Source organism: Athene noctua, chromosome 2 (assembly GCF_965140245.1).
Source record: "Athene noctua chromosome 2, bAthNoc1.hap1.1, whole genome shotgun sequence".
NCBI lineage: Eukaryota > Metazoa > Chordata > Aves > Strigiformes > Strigidae > Athene > Athene noctua.
The window spans coordinates 95,391,432-95,418,151 of record NC_134038.1 but is presented as its reverse complement, the minus strand read 5'-3'; the positions used below and the strand labels follow the sequence as shown (position 1 = coordinate 95,418,151).

Here is a 26,720-nt window from a genome sequence, read left to right as displayed (position 1 = left end):
GGCGGCAGCAGCCGCCCGGGGCTTTGGCCGCTCGCTCTCTCGGCGCTACGATGGCTCCGTTCCGCTCCGGCCCGGCCTGGTGGCGCCTCCTCTCCCTGGCCGTGCTGGGCCCCGTCCTCTGCGGCCGGCCGGGGCGGGCTGAGCCGGAGCCGGGCCCGGACGCGGCCCCGGCGGCGGAGGCGGACCCGGACCCGCACGGGCGGCACCTCTACAGCGCGGAGATGCTGCGGCACGGCGCCGCCGCCGCCCCCCACTTCGTCATGTTCTTCGCCCCGTGGTGGGTATCCGGAGCGGCGGAGCACGGCCCGGCGCGGCGCGGCGCCCTCCTGCCCGCCTCTTCCCCCGTTGACGTGGCGGCGGGAGGCGGCCGAGCCGGGCCGGCGGCCGGGGAGGCCTCGGGGTCGCGCCGCCCTGAGCCCCAACAGCCGGGGCCGGGCCGGGCGCCTTCCCCGGGGGCGGCGCGGGGGGGACACGCGTGAAATGGCAGCCGGGGGCTGCGGAACGCCGGGCCGGGCCGGGCTGGGGGAGCCGGAGCCTCAGCCTCGCGTGTGCCCGGCCCGGGCCTCCGCCGCCGTGCTGGCCGCGTCGGGGGCTTCAGCCGGCCCGCGGTGGCCGCCCCCTTCTCCGAGGGCCCGCGGCAGCGGCACCGAAGCGGCCCCGTGGGCGTGGGCACCTGGCGGGCGAAGTCGCTCCGCCAGGCGGTGGGGAGACGAGCCGGGGCAGCCCCGGCCCCCGGCGGCTCTCCCGGTTCCTCCCCGGGTTCACGTCGTTCCTCAGAGAGACCGAGAGCCACGTGTGGCCCCTGCCAGTGGCAGTGGTTGCAGTTTGGCGGCCGTGTCCCCCCGTGTCCCCCAGTCTCGCAGATACTTTACGTTTGCTTTGCAATCACAAAACGTAAAGATAATTTTGCAGTGAAAGCAGTATAACGGCCGTGCCGTGTCCCCGAGGCTGCAGGTAGCTGTAGCAGAGCTGGAGAGTTCTCAGATTGTAAGAGACCTGCCACGCTATTGTCCTGGACCCGTGCGTTTGACACAAGAATGGTTGAGAGCAGTGGGAGAACAGGGCTGTGCTGGATGGTACAGCTGTCAAGAGGGCAGTACTTCTCATCTCTGGGCCTTTCTAGTGGTTGTTCGTATTCTCCTCGTTCCTTCGCCTCTTCCCCCACCCCTTTTTATCTGACTTACGTATACCCAGTAGAGGTTATTGAAAGTTTTGTTGTTAGGGTTGTTTGTTTGGGGTTTTTTGTTTGTTTTTTTTCTCAAAGTTTTCTTAAATTGAGGTAAAATAAGGGAACAATGTGCAAAAGTCGTGCTTTGATCCTAAGGTATCCATTGGCACACGGTGCCATTTAGGCATACGTGAGTCATGACGCTCTTTGAAATCAACAGCAGCAAAGGATTTCCTTTCAAAACTGAGGAACTACTACTTTTTTTGTTATTAACATCAACTTGTTTATGCAATATGAAAATGTTAAGCAAAAGCTTGAAAGAGCAGATGCCTTCCTTTGTTCTCTGAAGTTCGCAAAGTGGAGGACGCCTCACTTGCTGGTGAAGGGCCTTTGCCTGAGAGTGCTGTAAGGCCTAAGGAATGCCTGTGCAGAGCAAGAGTGCTTCTGCTCTGTTCTGTTTTCAGGTGATAATACCGTGTCTGTTCAAGCTTTGCCTGACTGTTTCACAGGCATCCCTAAAACCAGATGAGCTTTTATCTTGGCACGCTGTTTGTAGGAGACCCTGTGCCAAATGGGCTGTTGCAGAGTCCAGCGTATGTTGCACATCCTCAGCGTGCATCAAAGAGAGCACTGGCCTTGCAAACATGGACCATGCTGTACCCTAGGGAGGGCTGAGGATCTCTGCCCAACTCGAGCGTGAAGGAGCTGCGTCGTTTCCCAAACTTGTTGCAGGTTCTCAAGATGTTCTTCTCGCCTCCTTCAGATCTCTGGGTCTCAGCTTCAGGATCCTTGGCCTGGATTTCTGGCTCCTGACAGGCAGCAACAGGGCCAGGTTCCACGTCCAAAGGGAAAGACAAAAGGAACATCCAGGTGTTTGAGATGCATATATATACCAGTTATTTTATTGTCAATGGTATCAGAATGGCAACCTGACAGCTCAGGAGTCTATATTATAGCCCCTTGCCCTATTGATGTTAATGTGCTAATCTCCTGTTGCTTTTCACAGAGGCATGCGTTTTGGCACTGCTCCCTGTAGTTATAATGGAGAAGCCTAGCAAACAACGCAATGTTCAGCTGGGATCATCTTTCAGATTGGTATGGATGCTGCTGATGTTACAGCATCAATGCTAGCAGTAAGGGTTGGGTTAGAGCCAACACAACTCTTCTTTTCCAGATTCTTGAAACAAATGATGCTAGGGTCTCACTCCCAGACAGCAGCAGTACACGTGAGGTTCTGCATTTGTTTCAGATATTGTGGGCTACTCCAAAAAGAGAGAATTCCAAGTCATTTGCCATCAAATGTCTCAGGTTTTCAGTCATCAGGGGGTCCCCCTTGGTAGCTGCACTTGGCAAAGGACGGAAGCATGATATTCTTAAGATGTTGGCACTGTCAGTTGCGTGTCTACAGAGGAACGAGGTTCCCCTGGTGCTTTAGTTGGAAGGAATCTCAAATAAGTGGTTTCATTGCATTATTTTGACCATTACAGATCTTTTCAATGTATGTGTTCTCTTGGTAAACCTCTGGAAGTCCGTTTGTTGCTGTTGAACTGAACTCTGTTGAGTGGATCGTACGTTAGCTGGATTCTTTTGTCCAGAGCAAGACTGGTCATGTGCTGCTTTTGCCATTATACCTGTCTATCCCAGGGTCTACCAACTTTTTTAACTGGATAGTGATATGTGCTGTATCTTGCTGTGGTGCTGGCCTTGTTAGCTGCAGAGCTCAAGCTCCACTGGTGGCCTCCAGAAGTGTCTGTTCCTTGCTGACTGCAGAGGGCTTGTCAGTACCTGTAGTTTTGACATATATAGCCCTTATGTACCTTTACATCCCTTCTTGTCATGGCCCAGCAAGTCTGCCATCCAGTTTTGTAGATGAGAAGTGCTGATACTGTGGCAGGAGCACTGACTTGTCAGTGTGAGGTAGAGCAACCTGGTACACTATAGATAACTGCCACAGCAAAATAACCTCCAGGCACATAACGTTATTTATGTTAAAGTAAATCTCAGGGGTTTTTGTTTTTTTTGTGGTTTGTTTTTTTTTCTTAATGATATCAGGATACCCAGAAAGGTGTGAATCCATGCAGCTATTCTACAAGTGGACTCAAAACCAGTTGTATAAGTGAAACTGTTTTAAATGGGAGCAACTTCCTTCAAAGTCCTAATGGTGGTTTAATTGTTACTTACAAAGTAGAGTGTCTAGGTCATGCCAAGGGCAATAACAGCTTTCATACTGTCAGGTTGAGAATGTTTTCTGTTAATCCAATTATGTATTTTTAGATGTCTTGGAGGGTTGTCAAAAACAGCCATTAAAGAGAAATGAAAATCCCTTCCTTAAAATTTTTCATCATAGTTACAGGAATAGGATATTGCTATAGACTTGAAAGACTAGGAAAACAGTGAGAAGAATAATAGCCATTTTCTGCTTCTGGGAAGCTGCTGTTATCGCAACTGTATGAGGCCAGTTTTCTGTGTATATGCAGATATAGTTAGTTGATGGTGTGCTGCTGGGGCAAAGCATAGTATGGGAGGATTTTGAAAAACCCTGTTCAGAAATCAGTCCTGATGTGTTTCATGACTTGCAAGTTACAATTCCTGTGACATACACAAGCACAAGTGGCCTTGCAAAAAGGCTAGAAACTGTTATCTTCTTACCGGTTGCTAAAATATACAGTATTTTGAAATGTTAGAGTGGAAAGAAAGCTAGACAGCCTTGCAGGATTTTTCTAGAAAGATGGAAGACTGAGAGTGCTTTTCTTAATAGCCTCACTAAGTTCAGGGGCATTCAGTAGCCTTTGTAATGTAAAAGGGTAGTAGCAAGCAGTTCTCATATCCGGATGATTTTTATGTGAGATGTGTTTGCAGTGTCCTACAGTTCTTAATAGTATTCACTGTTGCTTAGTGTAACAGTGCTCGAGTTTTTGACTTAACTATTTTTAAATTTATTAAAATCTCTGACCGTTCTGCATATGACTTTTCCATAGATTTATTCCCCTCTAAACCTGAGCAACTATTAAGCAAATATCTTGTTCCTTCTCTCGCAGGTGTGGACACTGTCAGCGTCTCCAGCCAACTTGGAACGATTTGGGAGATAAATACAACAACATGGAAAACCCACAGGTCTATGTTGTTAAAGTGGATTGTACTACAGATACTCCACTGTGCTCTGAATTTGGCGTCCGAGGATACCCTACGTAAGTATAAACGGATGTCTGATCCTGTTCTTTCTTTTTTAGTTTTCCATGATCCTCTGCCAATTTGTTGAAACTGACTTCTAAGCTATATTTTTTCGGTGGGTTTCTTTGTAGCCCTTTGGGTCTCAATATGTTCATTTTAAGCCTTTTTATCATGTTGCCAAGTATCATGTGATACATACTACTCTTAGTATTTTTATTTTTTTTTTAAAGAAACTGGTTTATGCTTGGAAGATGTCTGTGTTTAAATGAAGTCCGGAATTGTCCTTTTCTCTGAGAGTATCTCTTTCTCAAGCAACAGTACATTATGCAGCCATGAGATGCGTGATAGAGCTGGTCTCTGGTAACAATGCTTTTAGAAATAACTTGTCACAAGTTTGTCGGTACACTGCACCATTCATAATTAATTTATAGGTGATCGCTTAAATTTTTGCATTAACTTGGTCCTCATAAAATGATAAGTTAATAATATCACTTTGCATAGCAGTGGTAATGTACAGAACTTCAGATTTATTTGGAGTTTAAAGTTGTTAAATTTAGTATGCCTTACTACTTCAGCTTTGACAGATACTCTAGATCATGTTCTGCCTATGAGGTCAGCCTGGATAGTGCTTTTGGGTTAGATACACGTGCTCCCTTTTTAGATGCCAAAAAGGAGCAAGGGGATTTTTTTCACTTGTGTCGTCTTTCAAGCTTCTTGCAAAAATGTATGGGATCATTTCAGCTGCTTTACTGATTACTCATAAGTGGAGAATGTAATCATCTGTACCCCTTCCACAGCCTGTATTTTTCAGTTTCCTTCCCTTTGCTCACTTTGTCTAGCATTACTGCGGACCCAAGCAACAGCCTGAACTTGACATGAGCTCCTGGCTGCACCCGCTTTGACGCAGATGACTGTGACTGAGTAGAAGTTGAGAGTTATAAATAGTAAAGTCCTTGTTGAAATAGCAGTTGTCCTTAAGGGCAGTTTGTGGCTTAGTTCCACTAGAAATACCGAGAGACAATGAATATTACAACTTGTTTTAATATCCCCAAAAGTGAGCATTGATTGTCTTTGCGTATTTGAGCATATTGTGGTGCTGTTCCTTGTAAAATAGAAAGAGTGGCAGAGATTTTGAATAAGGAAAACATGAATGGATGCATAATTGCTTCCCCTGCCTCCCCTTTAAGTCGTTGAATATCTAGGAATAGTTAGTGCTCACTTTCATCTACTTGAAAAGTATAAATGATAAGGCAGTCATCTCCTAGTTAAAGAAATGTAGAGATAAAGAGGAATTCATAATATCAATTCTCTTCCTGTCTGAGTCAGTTTTTAACTAGCCTGTTTTTAAAAACCTCCAGCAAGGGAAATTTCGCTGCTTCCTCAGGCACAGAGGGATTGTTGCAAGTCCAGGATGTGCTGGTCCCTACTCTGCTTTTCCAAACACCCGTCAAAGGAAAGGCTGCATCCCCTTTCCATCCCCCTGAGAGTAAAACTGGCTGAGCAGGTCTCTGCGCTCCTTAGTACCGGTTGTCTCAGGATTATTCGGTGCTGCAAAATACTCTCTCAACTGAAGTAGAGAAAACTTACCCTCATTTGAAGAAAATAAAGGTGCAGATGGCTCTTTAAACTGATACCATTTTTTTTTTTTCTAGTTACTCTTCAAAAGTTTTGCCATGAGGTGCATTTTTGGTGTTCTTCTGTTTCTTTGTTGTTATTTTTTTCTTATTACAAAGTTGCTGGGGTTTTTTCACTCAGAAAAATGTTGACTTTCTATTATCACAAAAAACATTCTAGAATACCTTAAATAGAAAAGACGGTGGGAGCTCTTATCTCTTTTGAATGTATTTGCATTATGTGTTTTTTCAACACTTTCATATGTTCTTTTTTTCCCCTACTGTGGAGCAAGAAGAGAGAGAAAAACATTTAAAGAAAAAGGAAGTACAAAATGACAGCTTGGCAAGGGGAATTGAGGGCTAGGTGACAGTAGTAACTGAAACTAAGATTTGCTTTAAAAAGATAAGACTGGGTCAGAAGTTGATATTGCCCCTTTACCAAATATATTTCCAATTTTAATTTAAATATTTAATAGTAGAAACTTTAGGTAGTTTATGGAAAAGTTTTGATAGCAATTGTTAGATGTTATAATCAATGAAGTCTGGAATCCTTACAAGCAGTCAGTTATCTCCTTGTCCTATTGACTTGTTTTAGCATGTTTTTAATCAGTTTAATACCACGTGAAAAGTCCTACATTCCAAGAGCAGTCAGGGAATGAAATGTGAGAAAGAAATTCCTGGGAAAATAAGCATTGGATGTTTTTCCTTTGGTGATGGAGGGAGGCGAGCAAAACCAAACTGATGCTTTTTGACAAACTGTAGGATTCATAGGCATAATGAATGTCTTACCTTAGAACTGAATGCTGTGATATTTTATTTGCTCTTGCTTATTGATCAAAGTAATATTAGGCTATGTTAATTTTTAACATGGTATTTCTTTTTGCTATTTTAAAAATCTCCTTTAAAAGCTTACATGGGAATGAAGAAGTGTTGTAAGTTCTAGCCGTGACCCTTTAAACTGAAGGAGATGCCTGATGCTAATAGTAAAGAATGCTGTCAATGCAGCTTCAGCTGCATTGCTGTGGATTGGCAAAGCATGTTAGCTTTCCAAGGATGCTTCCTGTGTGAAAATTTTTGCCTCACTCTTTTGTACTTTTTGATCCTTTAGCCTAAAGCTTCTTAAACCAGGACAAGAACCTCTGAAATACCAAGGCCCTAGGGACTTCCAGGCACTGGAAAACTGGATGTTGGAGAAATTAAATGAGGAGCCATCTGTAAGTGAAAAAGAAATATTCCCTCCTGCAGACTTGCTTATCTATCATTTCTATAGGTTAGGTTTCATTTTCCAGGAGGAGATCTGCTCCTGAGAATAAAGGTCAGGTGGCAGTAACAATATGGAACAGCTTCCACATAACTCAGAATGTTAATTAAAGCTGTCAGCCTGTGACCTGCCCTTTGTTTCCTGTATTTATTACTACAGTACATAAAGCAGTTTTTAATGTTTAGCATTTTGACATTTTAAGATACAGTTCTTAGTGTCAATTCAGTTGACACCTGTAGGCCGTAATGTTTCTAGAAAAAGAAAAGCAATTTAGCTATAATACGTTATAAATTGCATTTGTGTTGAGTTTAATTACCTCTTAAAACATGGATGCCATCTTTAGCTCAGTTACTATCTGATAATGTTATAGCCCAAAGAAGGGGTTTAAAATAATCAGTTAGGTAAGTTAAGCTAATACCATCACTATGAAAACCCTTGAGTTTAGGGGTAGACTTACATATAGGAGTCAAGCCTTGCATAAAATTAAATTTGTGATTGCTGTTTCTAATCCAGATAAAGATTTAGTGATTGCTGAACCACAGTTAGAACATGTTATGTTTAAGCAAGCATGGTATTTTTAATAATTAAATGTTAAACTATTTTAAGAAATGTACTTTGAGGTTTTAAAAAAATTCTTTCCAGCTCTGACCTTAGTATCTAGAAAGTAGCTGCTTGCTTTTGCTTAAGTGCCAGTGGGGTTGCTGCAAGTTATAGCTATAAAGTGTTTGCTCTTTTCCCACTGTTGCTGCCTTCATGGAGCCATTAGGTCCCTCTTTCTTGCTTTAGGGGAGCAGAAAATAGCTTTTTCACTAGCTATTTTTAAATAGCCTGAAGACCACTGAAACTGGTGTGATGGCAGATGTGGCTGATGCGTGATGCTATGGAGGAACTGTTATGTAATCTAAGTGTATTAATATACATGGTGATGCGATGAATGCCATAACAGCTACTGTGCTCTGTGACTGTAGTACAGCGTGGTGGAAAACTGTTATTCCCATGACTGATACCTCTTTTCTGTGTGGTAGTCTTTTTCACATTTGGCTTTCAAGTAATTGTTTGTTTGGAAACATTAGATACCTGAATCAAGCTAAATAAGGACATTGCTTTAGGAATTTAAAATTTCAGAGTACAGAATGATGGGATACAGGAATCAAGTATTGTGTATTTACTGTACAAGACAAATAAAAGTTAATTTTTCTCATTAATAGGATCCAGAATCTGATGTGGAACCACCAAAAGCTCCTGAACCTAAGCAGGGAATGTATGAGCTCTCAGCAGATAATTTTAAGATGCACATAGCAGAAGGTAACTGTTTTTTTCATAAGCAAGAGATACTTGCTTAGAGACATCAGTATTGGGGAGTCTGCAACAGAAGTGTTCGTTTTCAAGGTACCTCCCTCCCAATTTCATTTTCCAGTAACTCCTAGTGAAAGAGGATGAAACTATAGACTGTGTAAAAAATGCAGTAGTTTAATTACCTATGGCACACCATATAAGAATGTTTAAGAATGGCCCTCCACTCAGAAAGCAGTAAAACTAAAGCCCCCAATCAAGTAGAAAAAGCTAGTGGGACTTGCGCAACCAAACTACCTTTTTCCCGGAGTTCCTTGCTCAGTCACAGCCTTACTACTCACTTTATGTTTTTGCAAGTCCTGTTTCCTCTTTCCCTAGGTGCTGGTTTGTTCTTACTCCCAGGCTCCTGTTCCTCCTGCTTCCTCCTTACAGCCCCCATCCCACTCCAGTCTGGCCCATTATTTGATGTTGTTTTGCTTCCTTCCTCCAGAATTTAATGTGGGCAAAACACTTTACCTGTTTGTCCATTTTTAAAAATACTTTGTCTGGAAGCTTTAAAATTAATGCCAGGAGTGATACGTAACGTGGGAAATTTCACCCCCTACATGGTGGGGGTTTTTTTAGAGAATGAGCAAAATCTTACATACAGACTTTGGGCTGCCTTAAGAACAGATGATCCTACCATCTCTATCAGTTTTCCTAAAAACAAAGGCTGGAATAAAAACTGTCTGTGCCCATGTGATACCACCAGTGATGTAGATACTGGAGTTTCTCAAAGTAACCATTAACTGATCAGAAATATTTCCAAGTGTAAAAGAGCATTTTGTGCAGCTAACAAAATTTCCCAGCCTCTGTGGCTTAATTCTTCATGGATTCTTCTCTAAGCCATCAGGTAGATGCCAAGCATTAAAAAACTTCACAGCCTGAGAAGATAAGTTAATTTTGTGTATGAGTAAATGTTTTAATATTTTTATTGTAATGTTTTTATTGTGTATCCATTGGCATTCATAGAGGAGACATTCTCATGGTGGTATTCAATGGTTGAGCAGGTTTATGATCATCTGTAAAGCTGTTGCCCTCTTTTGACTTCAGTTACAAGAAGTTCAGTGCTTAAATTCAGCAGGAGATTTAGCAATTCCAGCTGGAAGGTTGACTTTTGTTCTTAAAAATTCTCCCTCTACTTTTTTGGTCCTCTAGGGCAAAAAGAATTTTCTTTTTTTTTCTATCAGGGAGGAGAATACATCAGAGTATGTGGTATAGAATAGCTGATTTTGACTAGATGTTCTTATTCCTTCATGAGAAATTTCAGTTTCCAGTTTACTTGACCAAAGCAAAGCACGTCATATCAGTTTGAAAGTCTTTCATGTGCAGACGAGGCAAGTTAGAGTACATCACTACTCCAGTTTATATTTCTTAGTTATTTTGTGATGTCTTTCTTCTGACCTCCTTTTATGAACAAGCCCTCAAACTAGAAATGAATTCTAGTAATATTAGCTTCAAAGAAGTCTTCAAAGGATTATGAATAATTCTGTTTAAAAGAGCTTTTCTCCAGTTGCTGGCATTTCCCTCAAATTAATTTGATTTTTTTTTTCCTTGTTTTAAGTTCATTTTTATTTTGTATTAACAGAGCCTTGCCTTGATGTGTGCAAAAGCATGCAGCATCTTGAATTAATAGTAATTTAATTGAAGAAAATTACATATCTGATCCTCTGCAAATAAGATTATTCTTTTAAACTAAACATTAGTAGGAGATAGTACAGAGATTCTCCACTATAAAACACAGCAAAAATCTAAAGGCAGCTATTTCTGTATAGTTGACATGAAAATATAAAGAGCAAGGCAGAAGGAGAATGGAAAGCTGAACAAAATTATTTAGGTAGTTCATGGACTTAGTGTAGTGGTGTTTCCTAAGAAATGTTTAAGTTGAAGTCTTAATACTTTCATTTATGCTGTTATAAATACATGTTCCTTGGTGGTTCTTTCTGTTCTGTAATAGGGCAAGTGATTGACATTGTAGAATTAGACATTGTAGCAAATGGATAGGTTAAAAATACCAGTTTTAATATCTGATTTGTTGGCTTGAGTTTGTGAAACTGGATTTTCAGGGAAGTTGGCAACACTGTGGGACTGCACACGGTATTGACAACCTAATTGCTGAAGTGTTCTGTCCTGGCCTTTGATTCACAGCATTTCCTATCTTTAACTCAGGAAATACTGTGATAAATTTGTGGTCTGAAATTAGTACCTACTCTAGTTGCAGCCAAATTCATTCCAAATGAGTTAATTTTTTTTTTTTTTTATTATTTGACTTAAAAGGTAATCACTTTATCAAATTCTTTGCCCCTTGGTGTGGTCATTGCAAGGCTTTGGCCCCGACCTGGGAACAGCTGGCTCAAGCCTTCGAGCATTCGGAAGCTGTTAAGATTGGCAAGGTAGGTGAAGTGCTCTTAGTCTGAAAATGTGTTTTGTGCGAATGAATGTTTCAGCCAAGTATCATGATTTTTGTGCTGTGATTTGCAAATAATTTTGTCACCTGTTAAATCCTTTTATAGTCATAATTTCTATGTTAATTTTGGAATGGTTATTTTTTTTCTCACACATCCAGAGTTGACAGTACACCCTCATTTTAAGAAAGGACTTGTTTAAAACAGATCTAGCTCCCCGTGTTTCAGAGAGAGCTGGGAATAAGTCTAATACTTCAGATGCAGGGAATAATATTTTGAGATTTGTTTTTTATTATGCTTCCCCTTTGACAGAACTTGATAGACTTCAGTATTTATTTTGAGTGGGAATGTGACTTCTAATTTGCTCTTTAGAGCATTGGATTCTTTAGCAAGCTTTAGACCTGCAGGGCTCCTTATGATGAATTATTTCTTGGCTGGTTGTCTTCACCTTAAAAACTGATATCTTGTCTTGCTTCACTGTTTCCCTTAGGGTTGATAACCAGTTTCTGTGGTGTATTTACCATGGGAGCTTGTTAATTGTACGGGGAGTGACTCCTGTGCTGAGGTATGGAGCTGGTCTGGCACTTGCAGTTAGTGACTTTATTTGCTGACCCATACCTCAGTCCAGGTGGCTCATGATGTGAATCCTTCTGTATTTGCCAGTGGTGGAAAACTGGCCAGGCTCGACTTCCATGTCCTTAAGCATTCAGAGTGGTTCCACTGATCTGAAAGACTGCAAAGTTAGCAGTGTTGTCAGCCCTGCAGAGGGACAAAATCTCAGCTATCTCTCCTGCCTCTGCCCTCATAGCACTTTCAGCTGTTACTAGAGGTGATGAGCTTGGCTTCTTTTTAAAAAAAAAAAAAAAAAAAATTTAATGCTTTTAAAAATCTTCTAATTCAGGTACACTGCAGATGTACAGAGCAGGTCAACATAGTTGAACTTTAGAGAAGACATATATATTTATAAATAGCAAATTATGAGACCTGGTGGATATAAAATTAGATTCCTCTGAGAATAAAATATCGGAGGCTATTGCTCCTTTGATGCTGTCAGTACCAAATTTGCATCTGCTGATCTACTTTTTGAGAACCCTGCTTGCTGTCTGATAAAATCTTTGTTTAGCTTAAGTATCTTCTTGAAGTTATCATTCTCTGATACTGAAATGCTGGGGTTTCAACCCCAAGCCCCAAATTAAGGTTGACATATGGGGGATTCCCACAGCCCTTCACAAAGGGGGGGTGAGTTTTCCTTTAGGCTTCCCTCCAGGGTGCAGCGGCCTGGCAGGGAGAGCCATTGGGTAAATGAGCCCCAGATGTCCCACATTAAGTAAACAAGGGTCAGGTGTCCCACTTGGGGATAAGAGCTGGGACCACTTGCAGGCAGGGGCAGTGTCTGTCTGTGAGGTGGATGCCCTGTGCAGAGTTTTCTGTTGGGGAAGGACCTCCTGTCTCCCTGGGACTGGGCTCTAGTCAGGTCTGGCCTTTCGAAACGTGGGCTGTGTAGAGATTCAGTGTGTGGCTTCCTTGGTCTTATGTGTTTGGCTTGTTGACTCAGTTGTCTCCCATCCCTTCTATGGGAGACTGCATTTCACCATTTATTCCACCCGTTGTTGGTCGTGTGGTGTTGTTGTTGGGGTCAGTGGGATTGATATCGATTATGTATAATCTGACTGACTTGTTTGTACCCCCAGCACTCACCCATATGCTGACCCTTTTGTATCAATTACAGTTTGGTTATTGGTTCATCTTTATGCTGGCTGTGTCCTTTATGCTAGGCCTAATAATTGGCAAAACAGACACCTAGCGAAAAATAAATTTAGTGAAATGTGTTTTATTCATTCATCTGTCTTGTTCGTGTTTACTATAACTGATAGTAAGTTGCTAAGATTTGTCCTGATGCCTAGTTAATTTTGTGTAACTCTTTACCTTGTGAAACTATTTGAGAAGTGTCTTGGCTAAGATTCTAAGTCTATAAGTAAACAGGAAACGCAACTGTTTCTAAGAAGGTTGAACCATAACCTTTCCGTAATCTGGGGCAATAGCTTTTAACAGCAATGATACCTACTGGCAGGATGGTGTTTAATCTTTAGAATTGATCTTCAGTGATCTGGAGCAAAGTGTTTCTAATGTAAAATTCAAAATCCAAGGGCTGTGTCGAGCAAAGGCTCCAATGTTTTAAGTGATCCTTTTTTTTTCTTCTTCAAAAAAGATTATAAACCAATAACTTCACAAATTGGTTTATGACATATTAGAATTGAAAGTTGCTATGTACTTGGAGCTTCCTTGAGAGTAAGGAAGCTAGCTCCCGACATGTCTTCTGAAGTCTTTGAAGAGTACCCTTTTAAAAAAAGGATGAGCCAATCACTTGTGTCTTCACTTTAAAGCTCTCTCACGTTAGCGTTTTGTGCCTTACTATCCACGCAGTGGTTTTATTCACTGAGAATACCATGTACTTTTAAATTGGAATATTTAATTATGTCTTTATTGTTCTTTGTAGCTGTTACTACTTCCTTCTATCTGTACCTTCCTCTCCAATACCTCCTAAAAAAAAAATCACTCGCACAGAACCTCCTAATTGTACAACTAAACCACTGTTTGGAAGGCAGACATAATCATTCTAAAGACAGCACTTAGTACTGAGTCTTGCCAAGCCATTTATTGCTTGTTCCTGTATTTTTCTGAGATTTTAAACATAAGGGAGGGTATGATGCTTGTATATTTATGCACTGAATGGCTTATATTTTTTTGGAAAATGTAGGTTGACTGTACCCAGCATTATGAAATCTGCTCCGAAACCCAAGTTCGTGGCTATCCTACACTCCTCTGGTTTAGGAATGGTGAAAAGGTGAGTCTGCAAACTCAGCAAAAGAGCAAACCATTTGTTTCTGAATACTTGGACTGTGCTTGCATCCTGGGAAAAAAAAGATCAAGTGGGCATATGCAAAAGTCTGCTTGAGAGAGCAGTGGGGTACTGCAAGAGCTATACTTCATCCACAGATGAAAGTAGAGTTTTTTGCTCTTTGTGCTCTGCAAAAAAACTGGTATGATGTTCATAAATCTGTAAGCAGCATCTGCAATTATGCTAGTGTTTAATTTATTTTAATCCCTTACCTCCTTTGGAACACAAAAACATAGATGAAATAGAAATAATAAAAAAGTATGTAATTTTCACAGTGTGTATCAGAAGGTTCTCATCTGCAAGAGGTCCCAATTTGATGAGTGATAAGCAATGCAAATTTTCCTTCTTAGAAATCTGAACACTTCATATGACACTGTGAGAGTCCTGTGGGCCCAGCTGACATTTTTCCTTGTAGCAATTCAAGGAATTAAAATATTCCAAAGTTGTTGGGAAGTAAAATATTTATAAATACCATGTACATTCACAGCTGCAAATAAACATATTATAAATAGTAGTGTTACTTATTGTATGTTTCACACTTTCGAGATAAATTAAATGAATATTAAAAATAGGTCTGCAAGCAGAGAACCCAGGACTCCTTTCAGCTCTTACCCACTAAGTATTTGAGGGCTTTGGGATTTTGCTGCATTCAGCTTTCATTCCTTTTTGAATATCTACAGAGATACAAGTTTTGCTACTTGGTCCAGTTTAGTGGCTGTTGCCTTGTCTGCCGCTCTAAAGAGAAGGTGGCCATGAGAATATACCAGTTCAGGTGAGGTTTGGTATAAGCACCCCTATAAGATCAGACACTTCAGGGAATTTAAATGAAGCAGCACCTGGATGTTTGAATCCCAGCCTGATTCACACAGAAAATACCCTGTTACTGCTTGAGCAGCGGTGCCTACCACGTGTCAGAAGCAGAACTGGAAGTTGAGGGAATGCTCAAATCAAATGTGGCGGCATGTCCAAGGTTAGAGGTGTTTTCACTTAATTAAACTTTTGTCTCTATATGGCATGAGTCTGAAGAACAGGGAGTGTTCTGCTGTTTCTCCAGAATGGTTTTCCACTTGCTTGATTTTTATTTTTCAGATAGCTACAGATGGCAAGATACCTTGCCAGAACCATACTATCTTGATCTAGAAAAGTTAGCTGTGCTTTTTCTTGACAAGACAGATTTTTTTTTGACCCTTTATAATTATTGACTTTTGAGTTGCTCAGAGTTACTTGAATCGAGAATGCGATGGATGAAAAAGTCAGATCGCTGCTGTTGTGTTTGGTGAAGCTGAATCTCAGCTGTTAGCCTGAACAATGTATTTTTGTTGACGTCACAATGGCTTTTCTCCATTGGCACTGTGGTATTCCTTGGTGGCATACTGGTACAGAATCGCATGTTCCTTTGTGGGCTGGCACAATATATTTTCAAAAAACACAAAACAACCCCAACAACTTTCCAATAATCTGACCCAGAAATTCCTGGAAATCCTTCTGGTTGTTATTAACCGTTCAGTAAGGGGGGGGGGGGGGGGGGGGAAGAGGAGGACTGCTTCAGCCATCCAGCCTTGTCCATAATAACATCATTGCCTTTGTCACAACTGAAGTCTGGCATCACACCATCCCTCTTGGTTAGATGCAGCAGAAACCCTGGGAGAAATGAATGGGCACTGACCTTGCCCTGCTGAAATGGCTATAAACAAGCAGGTACAGGCTTCTTGCATCACCTTAGATTAATTCCTTTGTGACTTTAGACCCAGTGTGGGGAAAGCGGCTATATATTAGCATTATCAATGACAAAAGCAAAATGTGTAGAAAGAGTTCCAAAGATGTAGGAAAGAGTCGAAGGTGTCTATTCTTCCTTCCAACGTATGGAAGATTATATGCTGTTTCTTGAAGAGTATTCCTCTTCTATGAGAGGAGATATGTCTTGTAGCCCACACCTCATGGGACAAAACTTAAGAATTCTATCCAAAATGTTTATGTCATGTCTGGAAGAGATGACCTCTCTTTTGAACAGAGAATTTTTGCAGGGAGTGGTGAGGGCAGTCGCACAAGAGCCAGTTTAGAGATGGCCAACAGTGGATTTGAGAGTAGGAGCTGCTTAGGGTGCTCTGATTTCTTGTTCTCTGTAGAGTTGTGAAAGTACCTGAGATATGGGGAAGCATCTAAGGCAAACTGTGGCTTCTTGAAGATCTAGCTGTCTGAGGGCTTTATGTGCAGGTTCAAAAATGTGACTTAACTTTTGTGAGCATAGTGCTGTTGGAAATCCTGCCCCACAGCAGGCAGCTTGTCTCTTGCTCCCAGGTGAACTTGGGTGCCCAGAGAGCATTGCCTTACTGTTTGGGTTTTCTGAGGATGTGTGACAAGTGCGTGGGCCAGAGGAGTGACACTGTAGTCAAGCAGCATTTTGTCTTTCAGTCCTGTCAAAGCACTGGACGGAGTAACACAGACCACCACCAAACAGCGATGGGTATTTTACTGTTCCTCGCTTTAGGTTCAAAAAAATGAAACCTTGAAAAAGCTGACTAGGGTGCAAGATAAAGTTAAGATTGGAAAAGTTTCTAAAATTTGCTTTTACATTTCTAGAATACCTTTCATTTCAAGGAAATTTTAGATTGTTCCGTTCTGGTACAGAAGAATCTATGGCAAATGCTGAAGACATGGGGTGAATGGAATGCCATGGAGAGGTTTAAAGAATAGATAGATAATCATATTTATTATGAATATACTTACGCTTGGCAATCTTATGTTTTTCTGGTATTTATTTGTTAATTATTTATTTGCATATAAACACTTGCACGAACTATTTCATAATTGTAGGGTGACCAGTACAAAGGGAAGAGGGATTTTGATTCTTTAAAAGAATATGTGGATTCCCAGCTGCAGAGCTCTGGAAAAGAGCCACCAGCAGATGAACCTGCCAAAACCCCGCAGCCACCTGCAGAGCCTACTCATGTTGAGGTAAGTGCTCCTGCACTCTGCAGTGATATTAAAAGAGTTCAAACTGTTTCAGCAGCCTCTCTGAGTCTTCCGTGGGTTTCTCTGATAGCTTGACAATTTCTAGATGTAAACTGTACCGAATACTTTCCAGGTTATTTTTTTAGTAATTGATGAGTGGAATCAGACCATAAGTCCTAGTGATATTTTTACTAACCTGATGAATTGGAGAAAGAAAAAGAAAACCTGGCTCCTTCTTTATGGTTGCAATAAATTGTTTAGATAGAATGGCATGAATGTGGTCTTTTTTGATCTGTGGAACTGCTGGCACCTCAGTCTCTATGACAGTGTATTTCATTGCTATGGAGAGGAATGTTTCTTGCAAGATTCTCACTTGAACCCAGGAGGATAGCACACACTGCTAAGCCCATAAAAAAAAGCCAGGGTCCTATACTTACAGACTATCTGCAGAAACAACAAACAAACAAACATTATGAAGAATGATCTACATATGGCAAGGTAACAAGAAAACACCTTGGGTTTGGAGGCTTATGCTAATCCTGCTTGTAGGAGCTACAGGGGTTATGAATGTTGGCAGGAATAACTTTATCACCTTTCATAGTTGTACTTCATGTCATTTAGTTTTCTGTCTCTTTTAATCACTTCAGCATTTCATCTGCCATTTTTCTTGTAGCTGAATATAAAATTGAGACATTAAGGATGGTTTTCAAGAATACTTTTTCATGAAATGTGGAAAACATACTTCTGCCTAGAAAAGGGATGGTGATTTATACTCCCTTGTGATATAGAATGAACTTAATTAAAAAGCATCAATATTATTAATATAAATATGGTTTATATGTAGATTCTCACAGGAGAGTATTACCTTTCCCAGTTGACTTTTCCAGCAGTATTACTTATCTTGCATAAATTGGCTTACAAAAACATTATAGACAACATAGATTTGCAGTTTTCATACCCCTCAAATTTATTTTTTAAATTGACCTCATATTTGGAAGATCCTAACAAGCTGGTGTTAGTACAATGCAGAAAATAATTAGTTGTCATTCTATTTTTATAGAAATAACACAAACCACATGTGATGCAAATTCCCACTTATGCCTTGCATGCACCAGCACACATACAAACAGGAAAGGATTGTGCAGGGATATTTCTGCCAAATAATAGTAGACACAGTGTAGGACTCAACATGTCTTTGCAGCTTTACATTGCAGCTTTGGATGTTGCCATTTCTTGTTCATTCATCTTCAGACACCATGGTTCTGGTTTTGTTTTTATGAATTTTGAAACAAGGAGCTGGCCCATGTAGCCAGCAAATTCTGACTGTATTTACCTTCAGCAGTCCACAGCTGGTACCACAGGCAGCAGAAGCAGTGAGTTCTGACTCCAAATTTGTGTCTCAGTGTTTAGTCCCTACGTGGATTACCCCATGTCTTACATGGGCCAAGTACTTGCCAGCCCTTTCTCAGAAGCTGTGCTTTTATGTCCATGAGACTTCTGTCCTGGTAGACATGGCTAAAATTACTCAGATGGATTAAGGTAGAGTGACCAGCAGACGCTCAGATTATGTAATTGCTTAAGATGTCTTTTCTTAAGAAACCAAGCTACAGTTGAGGTCTCTGATACTACAATTTTTTTGTTCACATTGCTATTCTGATAGTTATCTACAGATCTTTAAAATTTGTTTTACTGTGTGGATCGTGGAGAGCATGTTATTTATGGGGTTTTAAGATCCCCGTATCTTAGATTGTAAATGATGTTTGAAACATCTGTTTTAGATATCCATGTAGGAAATCCAGAATAGAAGAATACATACTTACTGCTCATTTTTTCCTCCATTTAATTATTTAATAAGAGAAAGTATAATTTCTAATTTCTAAATAATTCTTTAGAGATAATAACACTTCAACTTAATGAAATAATTTCATGAACTAGCAGTTGTTTACAGAAATGTTTAAAAGTACTGGATAATTTGTCATTTCAAGTTTCTTTTTGACTCCTCTTCATAAAACTCTTACTGGGTTTAAAGTAGAGTGGGTAATACTGTCAGTTGCACCCTTGTTCTTCTTTTGCTTTCATTTGAATTTGAAGCTTTTATAGGCATGAGATTTTTTTTATTTTTAATCCCTCCCACCCTCAAAGGTCTTGCACAAAAAATAAAGTTTGTTACGGTTCTGTGCTCTCATATGAGACTGTCTGTAAGCAATGTGCTATCCTCCCATCACTCCCATGCCATTGCTCCTGATGTTATCAGGAGTAAAAATTCTTCCTGGCATCTGTACAAGCATGGTGTGGTTATGTCCTCTTGACAGGCAAATACGTGTTTTGGGTAACAGTTTTTTCTGTGTATACAATACAGGGATATAGCAGAGGGAGAACAGCTGTCAAGACATCGCTAATATGCTTTAAATACCTCATTAAACTCTCAGATGGCCATGACATGCTTTAAGCCTACTCTTCTCAGAGTTGTTCCTTGAAACATTTGCTTCACAGTCTGTTAAAATGAAGGTGATTTTTTTTTTTTTTCCCAACAACTAAAAATTTGGTTACAGGCAAATCCTCTGAAAATAGTGATGTTTTGTTTCTCCAATTATGGATGAGATTTAGCGTGAAGTGTGCACTTCTCTACATCTCTCTAGGGGAGGAAAGTAGCCAAGGGATAAAAGTGAGATGTTCTGCTGCTACTCTTGCTTATATTATCAATAAATTATCTTTTCCAGCTTGAGTTTCCCTTTCAGGTAGCTAAAAGCTCATTTGCCTGATGTTATATATTCAAAAAGTTTTGATTTTTTTTTTTCTTTTTTAACAGGCTGCAGTTCTCTCTCTCTCTGAAAAAGACTTTGATGCAACCATTGCCAGGGGGATCACCTTTATTAAATTCTATGCTCCGTGGTAAGAAGTTCGCACCTGTTGTCCTGTTGTTGTTCAGGATTATTGATGGTCTAAACTGTCAATGCACTGGTTCCTGTAGGTCTTTTGAGTTGTGTGTACTACTGTAGTCTGGATCTAAAATGTGAATTAACTGAAGAATGTGTGTGTTAGCAAGAGTTACAGCAAAACCAATCTGTTTTAGCTTTTTTGGGATGCCTCTCTCTGGAAAGGCTGACAGAGAAGCTTTACTGTGTCAGCCTCTAGGTAATGTTGGGGAACAAAGAGAGTGAAGCCTTTGCAGGCTTAGCGCGCTTCTGTCCCTTGACTGGGGTAAGGTGGGGGGAGCGTATCACCAGTGCTGAGAAAGGAGAGCATGCTGGCCTTTGGGCCCTATCCTGTCACAACCAGCCTCTCTTGGAAGCCTTATTTGGACACCTGGGAATTGTACAGACTGTAGAGCTATGGATAATTGGCTGTTACTCTTCAAGTAACTGACAAAAAAATAATTTGCACAAGTGACAATTTTGAGATATTCTTAAGAGCATATTCCATGTTATACATTCTTATAGTGACCCCAGGTAGAAATCTCCAGTGCAGATGGTGTAGGTGTAGACACCCAATGGAGAGCACTGGGTGGGGGGGAAAAGTAATGTCCTATCTGGCATCTAATATTACTGGCATATCCAGCAGAGCCTGGGACCCAAGCTGCAGTAAGACTTCAGTGTTACACACTTGTAGAGCAAGTATTTTTTCTTACTATTCCCTTTCTGAGACAAAAAAAGTTTTGTTTCTCTCTCTGGTTTATAGACTTCATCTTATTTGTGCCTGGACTGAATTTTATGAAACTTATATGCCATCTTTCTCATCCACTGCCCGGTCTCTTAGCCAATAAAAGGAAGTCTAGTTTAGGGGGAGAGATTAAAATTAAGCTGTATTTCACTGTATGAAAGATAACACATTTCTGCTTTCATCACTAGCCATCCCATTAACGCAGTATATAAAATATAAAAGTATCTTATTTTGGGGGTGTTAAAAGGTCACCATTACAAAGCAACATAGGCAAATGCAACCCATATTTAAATGTGCTCAGGAGTATCAAAATAATGCAGCTTAACTTTGACAGTAGATAGGAATGTGTTTCTTATTGTAGGCAAGAAGTACCAGGGAGTTTTGTTTTATGTAATCTCAATGATGCAGTCTTTGCCAGTGTTGTCACCCTTTTTACTGCAGTGTGGTTTGCTGCTTGAGAGCCGCTTCTGTGCTCTCCTATGTCTGAAAATATGTGCTTCTGGATGTGGGCAAGTATCTGCCACCACTGTGTTAAGAAATACCCTGCCCGTACACACACATCCCCTTTCACTCCCTTTATCCTCTCTGTTCACTGAGATTGCATCTGTGCCTGTGCTGCTGCTATGCCATCAGCAGAACTGGCTGGTAGATTCAGTTTACACTTGTGTGCAAATCAGCTTCTAGTCTGATTTCTGAACCCAGGGCTTGTTGGCATATGTAGGAGGTCATTATCTGACAAACTTTTTCTGGAAAAGTTTGAGATAAAGAAATGCTGCCTTTTTAATTAACTTTTCTTAATAATACTGCACTTCAACCATCTCCTTATCTTGCGAGATTCTAATGGGGTGCTGCTGGATCTCACAGATGGCACGATCAGTGTTGGATGGCAGGCTGAGCAATGGTGGTTCAGGATGCAGAGAGTCAAGTTCTTCAACCAGTGTGTGCTCCCTGGCTCCAATATTCAGAAAGCCACCGTTGAGGAAAATACTTCCTATATTTATGTAGTTTTATCTCTGAAAGTCAAGTTTATGTATACAGTTGTAGTGCTCTGCATATAAATGACCTTTTTCTCTTCCAAGTGGATTAACTTATGTGGGGCTCAGCAAACACTATTATGTTGCTTGCTAGGTCGGTCTTTCAGTTAGTTTTGGATAAATATTAATGTTGTATAGTAAGCATAAAATCATCCTGTTCTAGTAGGTTTTGTGCATGATCAGAAATGCTTTTGTACTGTCACTGTGTATTAACAAGGTGGTTTAAGTACACACTGGCTTGCATTAAGAAAACTTCTGCAGAGACATCTTTCATTATTTTTGTAAATGCTGTGATCCAGCCTCAAGGCAATTACAGGGCTGTTTTAATAACCCAATTAAGGTGCAGCTGGGTTAGAGTAGAATGAGCAATGCAGCTCTAAAGTCTAAAGTGCTTTGGGAATTCTTCTTGAAGGCAGTAAGAAGTTCAAAATACAAACAAAATTAATACTTCACTGTAGTTCCTGCCATTTTACAGTATCATTTTCTCTCTTGACACTGGTGTTTCATTGTGTGTACTCTGTGGACTGCATTCTCACATTTCTGTAGAGACATAAGGGAATAAAATAGAAACAGGCTTTTTGGTGTTACTGATAATATAACAGGAATGATTCTCTATTTAATGCAAAACAGAATAGGGCCTGATTTTTAAATTTTTTTTTTTTTCCATCTGCTGTTTGACTATCAAGCAATTCCACTGCAGATCCACCTGAAAGTACAGTGGTAATGGTTAAACTTCAGAGTACTTTCAGTGAAAAAGTGCCTTGAACTACTGGGGTGTTTCATAAAAAACAGAATCTGTGTTGACAAATGCCACTATTAAAACTGGGTTTCTAGCATTGGGCGATGCTACATTGGTCAGGGAGGCCATTAAGAACTGGAAGAAATTTAATGTGGAAATAAAAGTCTTATTTAAATAATTAAACTCAGGCTATGTATCTTTAGAATAACTGGCGTATGCTACCTGAAAATGTAATTTCTTCTACAGACATTCTGTGCTTACTTAAAACATGTTTGTTTCTAAGTGATCTTTTTTTTTTTTTTCCCCCCCCATTTAAATATTCTCTGTGCTCATCTTTATTTGGCTTCATATTCCTCTGTAGGGTAAAATGTTAATGCTCTGACATCCAGAATACTATTCCAGCTGAGACTAACAAAGGCCAGAAACTACTTCAGTGCTTAACTAACTTACATAAAATCACTCATTTTCTTTAGCTCATTTACTGACATAATAGTGCAAGGAAGCTGGAGGGCCAAATCATTAGGGGATAGGAAACGCCGCTACTTAAGCTTACAGCTTTTGCAGCAAGACAGTAGAGATAAACTGGAAGGTATATCTGCTAAATAAATCTCTCTCTTTTGTTTCTAGGTGTGGTCACTGTAAGAACTTGGCTCCAACTTGGGAGAACCTTGCCAAAGAGCAATTTCCAGGTTTGACTGATGTCAAAATAGCAGAAGTAGACTGCACTGTGGAACGTAACGTCTGCAACAGATTTTCTGTAAGTGTGGAAGAGCTGAAATGAAGGGGACGGTATTGTGTACCAAATGTTAGTGGCTCCAGCGTGCAGCCAAGCCGGCTGCTGCACTGCGGGTGCCTGGTGACTGTGCAGCTGTGTTCTCCGTTAGCCAAAAAAAAAAAAAAAAGAGGTAGTTCAGAACAGCACCTGGTGACACTGTTTCTTTCATGGACTGTTTGTTGAGGCTTGGCTTTTCTCATTGTTGGATAAAGCTGAAGAAGTCCCCAATTTAAGAAGCCTCCCTCAGTGAAAGCACCAAAGCAGTCTTGTGGTAGCCAATGCTAAGTGCTGTTTGTAGGAGAAAAAAGTCTTTTGGTGCTGGTAGGCAGGCAACCAGAGCCAGAGCTGCCATTCCAAGAGCGTAGAGGAACATGTATTATCCCATTCACTTACAAATGTTCAGAAACTGCAGGTTGGCATTGGAAGTTCTGGTGTGGTGTTTGAATTTGTAATTTGTTGGGTTTTTTTAATTAAAATGGCTTATTGTTTTAGAGGCATTTGGTGGCTTTTCAGAGTCAGGTAAATACAAGTGAAGGATACCAGTGAGTTTGGACATTAGTAACGTTTATTTTTTGTGTGTGTGTGTCTTTTGAAGGTACGTGGCTATCCTACGCTTCTGCTTTTTCGAGGTGGAAAGAAAGTCAGTGAACACAATGGAACAAGAGACCTTGAATCACTGCATAGCTTTGTCTTGCGTCAGGCAAGGGATGAATTGTAATAAAAGTCCAGATGCTCTGTCCCTGGCTGTCTTTGTACAGTAGCTGAGGGATTTCAATCATTGCTAATTTTCAGATAGTGTATGTGGGGGTGGGGGTGGGGATTGGGGCATTTTTTGTTTGTTTTTAGGAAACTGAATGTACTAAGCATTGGTATCTTCCCTGTGTGTGTGTGTGCGCGTGTGTGTTAAAGACATGCTACCCTGTGTGTGAAGGAAAACTAACAAGTAGTTACTGTGCAAATTGAGAATATTTTCAGCATCGGTAGTATTTCTGCGTTCCCGAAATGAAGTGTAAATGGTTTCCTTTCAGACTAAAAATACATTAAGAAAACCAACTTAAGGGTACCAGTAGAATATTTTTGTCTTCAGGTTAGATTTGGTTAAGAAATAATCCTTACAAACTGGCCACCATTACTAGAAAGGTAAAAGCTACAGCTGTGTTGAGTCACTTTTGCCTCTGCAACTGTACTTAAACCCTACTTGTCTTAATATAGCTGCTGGTTAAGAAATGGAAAGTCACAGGAGGCTGAAAACACACACACCTTTGGAAGATACCAGGCCACCATGAGCTGGTTGTTTCTTGTTAATCCTCTCAGCGTGGGAGGTCTAGCCATAATGAAAGTGATGGTACCGTAACATGTGCCTGAACATTACTGATGCCATAGTGTACATGTGTCAAGTGGATTTTTGTAGGCTGCTTTTGTCCAGCTCCAGAGGAGTAATTATGCTCTACTTCTATAGAGCCAAAGTGAATCGGTGCTCTTAGAACTAACTGCTTCGTTAATACTGAATGATCAGTTAGTTAGACTTCAGAGCTGATGACATATGTTTCTTACCCTCACCTGAATTCATACGTTTTTCTGGGCTGCTCCTTATTCAAGTACTTAGAGAACAATAAGTAGTACAATGTTTAATTGTTTTTCTTTTTCCATTCAGCTGTTCTACAGTAGGGTAAAATAGTTCCCCACTCTTCTTGAGCCTTAACCTTTTTTCAAGCTGTAAGCGTTGCTAAGTTTGAATGCTAGGACCATGCACTCTGTGGTGCCTCGGATTATAATATGGGTCTGTTCTTTGGTGTGTAAGATGTTCCATGTTAAACATAATTGAAAGCCAAAGAATTTAGACTGCAGAGACTGTCACGATACAAAGACAAAGCAAACCAAGGACTGAATTTTGTCATCTCGTGTGCACAGAAACTCATGGAATGAGGATGACTACAGGCTAATTTGACTGATCTGTCAAGATGCTGATTTTTGTCCATCATATGGAACAGGTTGTGTGTTTTGTTTTGTTTTTTTTTTTAAAAAAAAGGCAAACACAACAGAAATGAACTTTTAAATCAGTGAATTTCTCCTGGTACTTTGCTCCACTGTCTGTCCAGAACTTTTGATTCTGTTCAATCTGAAAATGTGTAAGAGTGAAAAAGCCACAGTGAAAGCTAAGTGTTTTACTGGCAGATGTATTAGATCAGTGTATATACTTCTGCCTTAAAGGAAGCCTTTATTATCATGTTTTTAACAACTTTCTAGTGAAGCACAATCTCATGAGTTTCTTGTATAAAATCAAAGTGGTACAATTGTTTACACTGAGATTTTTCTAAATAAAAACTTTTTAAAAAAGCAGTCTTTCTATAAATGATACAGCACAATGAATATACAGTGACAAGTGCAATAAATTATAGCTTGTATTTACAAGAAGCTTTTTAAATGCAAGAATTAGAGGTAAGTGCATTTAATACAAGTTTAATATTGATCAAAACAATCTGCTATTAGCTCCTGCTAGACAAACCACGGCTACACTGTGAATGTATCCTTTATAGCAGTTAGTTGCGTGAGTTGAAGGGGAAGGGTTGGCCAAAGACTTGCATATGTTGTTGATATTCTGTCTTCCTGTAAATAAATTGTCCTGGTAGAGAATGAATGGCCCCTAAACTTTTACGTCCGAATTACAGCTGTAGAAATGTCCCGACTTCCTTCCTGGACAAGTGGTAGTAGTTGAGGCAGCTCCACGTGGGGAGTGAAAGGAAGTTGCAGAAGAACAAGTGTATAAAGTTATATTGCTCAATCAAACGGTGAACTGGAAAGACCAGCCAGGGTCTGAGGTCACTCTAGTGTTTCTAAAACAGGGTGCAGCCAAGCCATCTTATGGTTGGAGGATCAGAGTTATGCTCCAAGCACAGTTTAAAAAAACTGGAACATTTGCTTTGGCACGATTTAAGATGCTTACTGTTGTGACAGATTTCAGGGGGAGACTAGCAGTCTAGGTGTAGTAACTGGTCCTTCTAGACAAAAGGCAATTTCCTAACCTTAGGAATTTTTTATTATCTTGTACAAGATGTATGCTCTAAGTCTGAAGTATTAATACCACTGTCTTTGCTCTAGCTTCCCTATCTCTCCCCTCATCTTCCCCCAAACCTCACTTGTTTTGGGTGTTGGGTGCCCATCTGGTAAAACTGCAGCACACATCCAAGCGACTGCTAAGGCCAAGCTGCTACATGAGAACGTCCCAGCCAAGTAAAGCGCGTGTGGGCATGTCGCTGCTTTGCACACCCTGGCTCTGCAGAGCTGAGCAGCCACCGTGGCATAGCATCAGTCTGTAGGAAGTCCAGTGGTTCGGTTTGCTCCTGCCCCAGCATGTAGTCCCCACACCCCTTCCTCCCGCAAGGCACATACATGGTGTTCTAAAAGGTGGTTCATCAATTATTTTTTTTCTCCAAGGTCAGGTAGTTCATGAAAGCGTGGAAGGTAGTATGGAAGTTCATGGTTGAATCACAGAGTCCATGTGATGACTGTTTGTCAGTGACATCCACAAGCTCTTACTACCATATTCCTGTATTTCTTCAAGATTACATTAGAATTATCATCGAAATAAAGAACAGATATGGCATTTAGTTTGGTAGGTGCACAGCATGGTTTGGGAACATAATCAGGATTCATAAGATGAACCTGTTGCCAAAAAGAAAACACAACTGAGACAATGGTAATGACCTCGTT

At 40.6% G+C, this 26,720-nt stretch overlaps 2 protein-coding genes across 4 annotated transcripts in view; one reads left to right on the top strand and one right to left on the bottom strand.

Moving 5' to 3' along the window:
- On the top strand, nucleotides 1-23,748 carry TXNDC5 (thioredoxin domain containing 5). The gene is made up of 10 exons (XM_074899653.1): nucleotides 1-277; nucleotides 4,207-4,356; nucleotides 7,061-7,166; nucleotides 8,422-8,518; nucleotides 10,823-10,938; nucleotides 13,709-13,795; nucleotides 16,664-16,804; nucleotides 19,611-19,693; nucleotides 22,862-22,991; nucleotides 23,605-23,748. The coding sequence occupies exons 1-10, from the start codon at nucleotides 51-53 to the stop codon at nucleotides 23,725-23,727; spliced, it is 1,260 nt and encodes a 419-aa protein (XP_074755754.1). The 5' UTR covers nucleotides 1-50; the 3' UTR covers nucleotides 23,728-23,748.
- Nucleotides 23,605-26,720, bottom strand: part of BMP6 (bone morphogenetic protein 6) — a 94,808-nt gene continuing 91,692 nt past the window's right edge. For all 3 annotated transcript variants that reach the window (XM_074899652.1, XM_074899650.1, XM_074899649.1), the window contains one exon: nucleotides 23,605-26,672. In XM_074899652.1, coding sequence (XP_074755753.1) covers nucleotides 26,523-26,672 — 150 coding nt within the window. In that variant the 3' untranslated portion in view covers nucleotides 23,605-26,522. The remainder of the gene's footprint in view (nucleotides 26,673-26,720) is intronic.

Coding starts and splice junctions, on each gene's coding strand:
- TXNDC5 (XM_074899653.1), top strand. CDS start 51: ATGGCTCCGTTCCGCTCCGGCCCGGCCTGGTGGCGCCTCCTCTCCCTG. Junction 7,167..8,421: donor AATTAAATGAGGAGCCATCT/GTAAGTGAAAAA, acceptor TCTCATTAATAG/GATCCAGAATCTGATGTGGA. Junction 10,939..13,708: donor AAGCTGTTAAGATTGGCAAG/GTAGGTGAAGTG, acceptor TGGAAAATGTAG/GTTGACTGTACCCAGCATTA.